This window comes from Elephantulus edwardii, unplaced genomic scaffold (genome assembly GCF_000299155.1).
Source record: "Elephantulus edwardii isolate Elephantulus edwardi_28Jun2011 unplaced genomic scaffold, EleEdw1.0 scaffold00126, whole genome shotgun sequence".
NCBI lineage: Eukaryota > Metazoa > Chordata > Mammalia > Macroscelidea > Macroscelididae > Elephantulus > Elephantulus edwardii.
Genome location: NW_006399876.1, coordinates 9,056,873 through 9,066,301, shown reverse-complemented (window position 1 = coordinate 9,066,301; position 9,429 = coordinate 9,056,873). Strand labels below are relative to the sequence as shown.

At 45.8% G+C, this 9,429-nt stretch overlaps 1 protein-coding gene across 1 annotated transcript in view; it reads right to left on the bottom strand.

The window, feature by feature from the left end:
* Nucleotides 1–8,475: 8,475 nt before the first annotated feature.
* EIF1AD (eukaryotic translation initiation factor 1A domain containing) overlaps nt 8,476–9,429 on the bottom strand; it is a 15,590-nt gene continuing 14,636 nt past the window's right edge. Inside the window, exon 5 of the mRNA XM_006893419.1 lies at nt 8,476–8,545. Within this exon, the coding sequence (XP_006893481.1) occupies nt 8,476–8,545 (70 nt within the window). The remainder of the gene's footprint in view (nt 8,546–9,429) is intronic.

Below are 9,429 nucleotides of genomic sequence, written 5' to 3'. Positions count from 1 at the left end.
GGCAATTCTACTCCATCGTAGCGGGTCTCTGTGAGGAGGGGAGGACTCTGCAGCAGGACTTTGTTTCTCTGGCTTCAAAGCCTGGACCACCCACTTACTTGAGGATGAGCCTTCGGGGGCAGCCGCCTTCAGTGACGAAGGGAGCCTTCCCATGGGATGAGACCCCCAAGGGGCGAGATCACCCCCAGAGAGTTTTGCATGCCACCCCTCCCCCCGGTTCTCTCCAGGGGTGGTGCACCAGGTGACCACAGGAAAATCTGCTCGCTATCTGCCCTTACCTAGTGCCCTTTCCTTCCCGGCCCCACCTGTTCATCCCATGATGAGGTTTTCTGGCATCGACCCAAATATCCTACATGGGCTTAGATCAGCGTTTGAGAGGAATCCAAACTAAGGCAGCTCGCATTAAGAGGTCTGAGGGAGCATATTCCCAGAGAGGAGCCAAGAGTTACCTCCCCCCCCACCCCAATCAATGTTTGCAAGACAGAAATAAGGCGTGGTTCCTGAGGGTGATGGGTAGGTCAGGATGCACCCTGGGATGTGGATGCACGGCCTTGGAGGTGCGTGATGGCAGTGATGAGGATGGCGAAGCTGTTGGCTATTGTGAGATGCCAGGGAAGCAGTGGGCCCGTTGAGGCCCAAGGCTGAAGCCATGTCCTGCAGTGCTCACATCCTGCCGCCAGAGGGCAGACTGTGTACAAAACGGGGCTCAGGAACTGAATTCACAGCCCATAAGTCTCCACCCGCAGGGTGGAATCGAACCCTGAGACCTGGAGCCCAGGGACCAGAGAGGAGGAAGTATTGCTGATGAATCTGAGATTCTCAAGGACCACCCTCCAATATCTGCAAGCGGACAGAAGCACTCCCCTCCCTGTTTGCCACCCAGCTGTTGCCTGGAGTCCTCAAATAGGCCTCCTCTGCCCTGGTGTCTCCTTTAAAGGCTGAGAAGTGAGCTGTCCCTTTCAACAGGCACTTCCAACCAGAAGGTATGGCCTCTTCAAAGGCAGCCGTGACTGCAGGGAGCAGGTGGTGAGGGGACCACTCACCCTGTAAGTTTGAGAAAAGCCACAGACATTTCCTTTTCATGGCATCAGAGAGCCACCAACTTGTAACCAGGGAGACCCATCTCTGAAATCCTGACAAGGCCTTGTGATAAGGCAGTGCTCCTGTTTCCAGGGCCAAGGTGATTGCTTGGCATGTATTACACACCTGTTGCTGCTGTAACAAATTACCATAAATGGACCCTCTATGAGGTGGATTGATTCAGTGACTGGGATAATCGGGATGGGAGTGTCAGAGACAGTGCGATTGGCACAGGACAGAGCAGAGTTTAGGACTGTTGTACATAGGGCCGCTATGAGTCACAAGCAACTCAATGGCACATAACAACAACAACTCAGACACATCAATCCCACTGGGCTGCACGCAGGCCCTCAGCAGGCTACATTCATTCCTCAGGTTCTAGGGAAGAATCTAGTTCCTTTCCCAGCTTCTAGAGGCTTCTCACAGACCTTAGCTCCTAGTCCCTTCAAAGATAGCAGTGAAGCATCTTCAAATCCAGGCTCTGATTTTATTTTCACTTTAGAGAACCTGCATGATGACATTAAACCCACTTGGGTAATTAAAATTATATCCCTGCCTTAAAGTCACTTTAGCGACTAAGGTGCCCCTGATTCTGGCCATGGTCTTCACAATTACTTACTATGCATCAGAGAGCTGGACAATGAAAGACTAAAGATGACAGAAGAAAAACTGATGCTTTCGAATTGTGCTGGAGAAGGGTCTTGAACATACCATGGACAGCCAAGCAAACAAATAGATCTGTCTTGGAGAGGGTGAAACAGTTTCTCTTCGGAGGCTACAAATTTGAAACTCCATCTCACATACTTTGGACACATGGCCAGGAAGGAACTGTCCTTGGAGAAGAACATCTTACTCAGAAGTGTGGAGGGACAGCACTGGAGAGGAAGACCTCAAATGAGGTGGATTGATACAGTAACTGGGGCAATGGGTTAGGTGTGTTGGAATTAGTGAGACTGGCTCAGGAGAGGGCTGGCTCCAGAGCTGCTGTAAGTAGGATCACTGTGGGTCGCAGGCAACTCGATGGCACATAACAACAACAGTGGCAGTATATAATAAAATAATATAGGAACTAAGATAGCTGAAATCAGAACTGAACACAGTTCTACCAGTTCAGTTATGTCCTTTAATCTCAATCTCTATCTAGAAAGAAAAAAACATGTGGGAGGAACCAGAAATACTTCTCCAAATTGTGGTCACAAAACCAGCAGTCTGAGAGTCAAATAGACCATGGAAAACTGGACTATTAAAAGGACACCAATGTGGGGCATGGACTTATGGAAAGCACTCAGATTTGGGTTTGGCTACCTCACATCTCACCCTATCTTAATCTGATACAAGGGTCTCACAGAGAGTATGTTTGCTATCCCACTCCTGACACCAAATGTATTAATAATTCATTCTGCTAAGATTATAGCAGACCATTTATAAGAAGTGTTGAGTCCACATTGTCCCAAATGTTTGATCTGCTGTATAAATCCATGATTTCCCACAACAGCCCCTCTTTTGTTTAGTTCCCTCACTCTTTTATGTTCCTTGGGTTTGGTGGTTCACTGGAAGGTTTCCCAGATACTCAGACCCTTCAGGGTAATGACTCACATGATATACAGCTGGTCTTTCAGAGACTGAGGATTGCAGACTATCTGTGAGTTTTATCTTTCAATATGATTTTTCCTGGCATTGTCTGACTTTGCTTTGTAGATGGGTAGGAATATGCCTATGGGGCATGTTAGCCTATCCACAAACGTCCAGTCTCAACAATCTACAAGGGAGTTGGCTAGTCTTGCCATTGAATTGAGCAAACCAGCAGGGAGAGACAGATCTTTCCCCTCATTGAAAAAGAAGCAAGAAAATGTAGGACGTCCTTCTTGTTCCAGTTATACTGATGGCAGCAAAAGCCATGGCCGAACTGGAGACCTGACATGAGATAGGACCTTTTGGGGGAGAGTCAGTATTGGCAGGACTGAGAACTTGGTTGGACAACTAGGGGTGGAGAGCCAATATTAGCAGATTAAGGACTTAGGAACACTGGCCTAAAGCCATGAGGCTTGAGGCTGAGGTACCTGTGTGCACATTTCAGGCTGTCTTGACTGTATTCTGCTACTAACTCAAATTACATTTAACTCTTCCAATATGGTTCTGTGTGGTCTATGAGCTATTGCATCAGACTTTGGACCCAGCAAATCAATAAAATTGGTGTTGAGATGAGTAGAAAGAAGTATGGGAGGAGAGGGGAATATATCTACTCTCATGGAAACTGGTTTTGTGTTATTGATGCTGTTGACAAGAACAGTTCTTTGTGAAGTTGGTAGAGATCAGATATGGTTTTCTCCATGTGGCCCTTGCTCATTTTACGTCACTGAAGGCAGGCATTTCAAGATAAGAGAGCACTGAGGTCCCATGAGTTTATATAAGCCTCTAGTAGGGTGGGGCTTATATCCCTTCTTAATCCTCTCTTCTTAATACAATAAATACTTTAGCACAAAATAAACAGTTTGTCATTAGCTAGAAAAGACATTTTGAATTATAATCCTTGTTCTTGTTGTGTCCTGTCGAGTTGGAATCAACCCATAGCTGACCCTCTGGCAGGCTTTCAGGGGAAGTTGATGGCTCATCTTTCTCCCGTGTAGCAGCTGGTAGCCTCAAACTGTGTGCCTTCAGGACTGTAGTGTAAGTACTTGTCACTAGGCCACCAGAGCTTCCTTGATAACCCTTGTTGTTATGTGCCATCAAGTTGCCTGCGACTCATAGTGACCCTATCTTTAATAGCTTTGAGCCAACCTTATTGTCTCTGACACACCTACCCCCCCATTACCCTAGTCTCTGAGTCAACCCATTTCAAACAGGGTCTTCCTCGCTTGCACTGCCTCTCCACTCTCCCAAGCATAATGTCTCTCTCCAAGCACTGCTTTCTACTTGCAACATGCCCAAAGTACATCAGACAGAGCTTTAGAATTCCTGCCTCCAAGGAGCAGCCTGGTTTCACCCTCTCCAGGATGAACTTGTTTGTTCTGTTAGCAGTCCATGGTATAGTCAATACTCTTTTCCAGCACCACAGCTCAAAGGCACTAATTCTTCTATCATCCCTAGTCATTGTCTAGCTTTCATTACATGCATAGCATGCAATTGCAAAGACCATGGCCTGGATAAGGAGCACCTTAGTCTCCAGACTAATATTGTTACTCTCCAGAACTCTGGAGATGTCCCTGAGAGTAGACTTTCCCAATGCAATTTGTCTTTTCATTTCCTGGTTGCTGGTACCAAGAGTGTTGATTGTGGAGCCAAGCAAACTAAAGCTGTTAACATCTCAATCTCTTCACCATCTATCCTGATGCTGTCAATCGGCTTAAAAGTGAGAATCTTTGTTTTCTTGATGTTGAGCTTCAATCCATTGAAGGCTACAGACCTTGACCTTCTGCAGCAATTTCTTCAGGTTCACCTCAGTTTCGGCAAGCGAGATTGTGTCATTTGAATAATACAGGTTGTTGATGAGTTTTCCTGCAATCTTGAAGTCACATTCCTCCTCATAGAGCCCAGCCTCCCTGATGATCTGCTTCACATATAGATTGAAAAGATATGGAGATAGGACACATCCCTGCTGTACATCCTCCCTGATTTTGAACCATGCAGTGTTTCCTTGCTCTGTTCTGATGACTCTCTCCTAGTCTAAGTATAGGTTTTGCATAAGCACAATCAAGAGTTCTAGGATTTCTATTCCTCTCGGAGTCAGCCATTGTTTGTTATGATCCACACAGTCAAATGCCATTGCATAGTCAATGAGACACAGATAGACACTCCTTTGGTACTGTTTGATTTCTGGGTGTCTAAGGGATCAGATCAACTACGTCTGTGGGAAGAATCAATGGAGAAGCTTGATATGACTATGTAGAGCACAACAAATTATGGTTAGCATTGAGAAGAAGGGGAATTCTAGAACACGTAATTGTGTTCACGCAAAATCTATATTTAGACCAGAAAGTAGCTGTCAGAACAGAGCAAGGAAACACTGCATAGTTCAAAATCAACAAAGGGGTGTGTTAGGGATGCGTCCTGTTCCATATATTTTCAATCTATGTGGAACAGATAATTTAGAAAGCTGGCACAACCTTGATGACACAACCTTGCTGCCAGAACTGAGGAGGACCTGAGGCATTTGCTGTAGAAGGTCAAAGACTACACCCTTCAATATGGATTGAATCTCAGCATCAAGGAAAAGAAAGATTCTCATCACTGGGCCAATGGTAGCACTGTGATAGATGGAGAAGAGAATGAGATAGTTAACAATTTCAGCTTGCTTGGTTCCACAATCAACACTCAACTGCACTAGCAGTCAGGAAATCAAAAGACGAATTGGAAAAATTAAAGAAAAAAAAACCCACAAAGAAAGAACCAAAAAGATTAATTGGGAAAATCTGCTGTCAGGGACCTCTCCAGAGTGCTGAAGAACAATGATGCCAATCTAGGTCCAGATCATGGTCTTCACAATTACTTGTTATGCATCAGAAAGCTAGACAATGACTAAGGATGACAGAAGAAGAATCAAAGCCTTTGAGTTATGGTGCTAGAGAGGAGTACGGAACATACCATGGGCTTCTAAAAGAACAAATAGGTTTATTGTGCATAGGGTGAAACCAAGCTACACCTTGGAGGCAAGGGTTTTGAAGTACTGTCTCTCATACTTTGGGCATGTGGCCAGGAGGGACCAGTCTTTGGAGAAGGACATCATGCTTGGAAGGGTGGAGGAACAGCACAGCAAAGGAAGACCCTGGATGAGATGGATTGACCCAGTGACTAGGGTAATGGGGTAGATGTGTTGGAGGCAGTGAGATTGGCTCAGGATAGAGCAGGGTTCTGGGCTATTGTACATAAGGTCACTGAGTCACAGTTGACACAACCACATGAAACAATAATAACATATTCAAAGAATACGAGACAAAGCTTTGTCATCTTTGCCTCCAAGGAGCATTCTGGCTGTACCGTCTCTAAGATATCGATTTATTCTTTTGGTAATCCATAGCACTCTTCTCCAAGACCACAGCTCAAAGGCCTCCATTCTTCTTCTGTCATCTTTATTCATTGTCCAGCTCTCAGATCCATAGAAAGTGATGGAAAAGATCATGGCATGAACCAGGTATACCTTAGTCCTCAAAGTGACTGTGTTGCTTCTCAAGAATTTAGAGAGGTCCTTAACTGTAGCCTTCTTCAATGTAATACGTCTCCTGATGCTTGATAAGCGTAGCTATCCAGTTGTTAAGTGTTACATACTTTCTTACTGGAAAATTATCCCAAGAGTGACTCTTCAGTAATATGTAATCATTGTTGCTGAAACTGGTCAGTTGATTGTCAAATCCACTTCCTGTTCCCACACACAGAACCAGGCCACACTGAGACGATGTGGTCTTCTGATACTGGCTCTGTCTTCTGCCGGACCACATAGCTCCTCTTCCCTATGAGGCCTCTCCTCACCATGTCTGCAAACTAGCTGGACCCTGAGCCTGGAGTAGCCATACACAGTGGTGAGAAATGACAGGATGTAGGAGGAGGAGCAGAGGATGCAGTTCTCAGCTGCCTTCAAGACAATCTGGACTCAGAGGAACTCCACGTGACCAAGTAGAATCACCTCACAGAATGATCACATTGTGTGATGTGTGTGGTGAAGGTTTAAAGGCTTACGCAGCAATTTCTACAAAGTTGTTGGGTGACATTGGTCACGCTCTTCACAATGTGCGTCCCTTGGGGTTTCTGGGCTGTAATCCAAGCAGAGCTCCAGGCCTGGCTCCCTTGGAGCTGCCAGCTGGGTTTGAACTGCTGACCTTTTGTTAGCGCCCAGTACTTAAACATGTGCCACCAGGGCTCCTTCCAGCAAAATGCTGAAATGCAGCAATTTGTAAAAGTGAATATTAGAATTTTAAATTAACACATTGTTGTCTTTGTTGTTATGTAACATTGAATCAGAATAGACTCATAGCTGATCCTTCATAAAATTTTCAGAGGCGGTTAATTGCATGAGAGAGACTGCCCATCTTTCTCCTGCACAGTAGCTGGTAGATTTGAACCACGTGCCTTTGGATCGGCAGTGCAACCCGTTACCACTAAATCACCAAAGCTCCCTTTTGACACATGGAAAGATGATTTAGTACTGACCTGTCTGGTAGTCACGAAATTGCAGAGTGAAAAACCGATATCACTTAGAACTAACTCAACAAATTGGCATCCATGTCTCCTGAACAGGGAGGGTCCTACTCCAGGGCCTAACACAGACCCAGCAGCCCTCACTTCTTGATAGAGTTTCTCCGTGGTGGAGGCAAGGACACTGCGGGCTCTGGCTCTTCAACACCACACGGTTCCCAGTCCCCAGGACAATAGGGACAGCTCCCAATGAGTTTCCAGGGGCTGCTCTTGGTCAGAGCCACTCTCTCAAAGGCGAGGCCTCCCTGCCCAGGTGGCCCGCACCCCCTGTCCTGCCTACTTGAAGGCACAGAGCCCTGGTACCTTGCGTGGACTTGGCTGCACCTGCTTGGCACGTCCACCGGGACAGGCAATGACCTTGGGTACAATGTGTTTCATACTTCAGCTCATCCCTCTGTGCAGGCCTGGTTGGTGGGGAAGCCTTAGAAGACACAATGGAAACTATAAATGCATATATATGAGTGTGCACATGGAGGAGAAGGTTAGAAATAGGTGACCCTGAGACTAGGTGACCCTGAAAGAGAAATTGGCTCAGTTCTTTTCTTTTTCTTTTCTACTCTTTGCCAGACCTCTCCAGAGTGCTGAGAAGCAATGATGTCAGTCTGGAGACTAAAGTGCCCCTAATTCAGGCTATGGTCTTTGCAATTACACACTATACATCAGAGCTCTGGACTAAGGATAAGAGAAGAACTGATGCCTTTGACTTGTGGTGCTGGAAAGAGTCTTGAACATACCATGGACCGCCAGGAGAACATATAGATCTATCTTGGAGAGGGTGAAATCAAGTTTCTCCTTGGAGGCAAAGATTTTGAAGCTCTGTCTCACATACGTGGCCAGATGGGATCAATCCCTGGAGAAAGACATCATGCTTGGAAGGGTGGAGGGACAGGGCAGGAGAGAAAAATCCTGGATGAGATGGATTGACATGATGACTGGGGCAGTGGGGTTAGGTGTGTTGGAGTCACTGAAACTGGCTCAGGATAGTGCAGGGTTCCGAGTTGTTGCTGTACCTATGTTACTATGAGTCCCAGGTGACTCAATGGCACATACCAACAACTCTTTGCCATTGAGTTGGAACTGACTCACAGCTGACACTCCAGTGGTTTTGGGGAGGCTGTAAACTGCACGGGAGGGGATTGTCCAAGGAGCCACAGGTGGATTCCAGCCGGGCGAGTAGATTCAGACCTTTGGGTTCGTGGGTTAGCAGTGTCACTCCTCACGGATCTGCCACCAGTGCTCCCTGCGCTTCTTGTAGGTCTGACACGTCTCTAAACAAAATCTGGGGTACGGGTGGCAGTAAAGGTGAAAATTAGTAAATATGCAAACAAAGGGGCTGGAAAAAGAACCACAGAGGAAACAAAGGGAATACAGAACCAAGTCCAACCCACACTGTCCAGTTGGTTCCGACTGAAAACTCCCTCCTAAGACAGAGCAGAACTGCGCACAGGGTTTCTGTGGGTGGAAATCCTTGTAGAAGCACATATATCTCATTTTTCTCCCACAAAGTGGCACGTGGGATTGAACTGCTGGCCTTTTGGTAGCAGCCCCAGGCTTACCTCACAGAGTTGCCAGCACCCCTTAAAGGGGATGGAAATACAGGAAAATAAATAGAACAGGAAAATGCGGTGACTTGTAGAGACTAATAAATGAACTTCTGTCAAGACAGGCAGCGTACATGATCGGGCGAGGGCCATTTTACTGTGTAAACTTTCACTCAAAACACAGAAAACAGTTTTTTAATAGAAAAGGTTGGCAGGACCAAAAAAAAGAGGACAAAACAAAGAAACAATATTAGTGATAAAGAAGGATGTAACTTACAGTTAAGATTGTTGTTGTTGTTAAGTGCTGACCCTATGAAGCCGAGTCCTCAACACTTGAGTGTCATCCTCTCTCCAGGTTCATAGGGTTTCTGGAGACAAGCTATTACGGAAGTGGATGCCACTCCTCCTTCCAAGCTTGTTTTAATCGGGGAGCTCCACTCCACTCTCTGTCCGCATTGGGCAACCAGCCATTAACGCATTTGACACACATCAGTGTCACAGTGTCAGATTATAAACACAAAAAGATAATTCTTTAAATTTTTTAAAATTACATTTTATTAATTTTAATGAACATTTACAGAGATTTTGGATTTCCGTTCATTCATTGTTACACTTTTCTCTC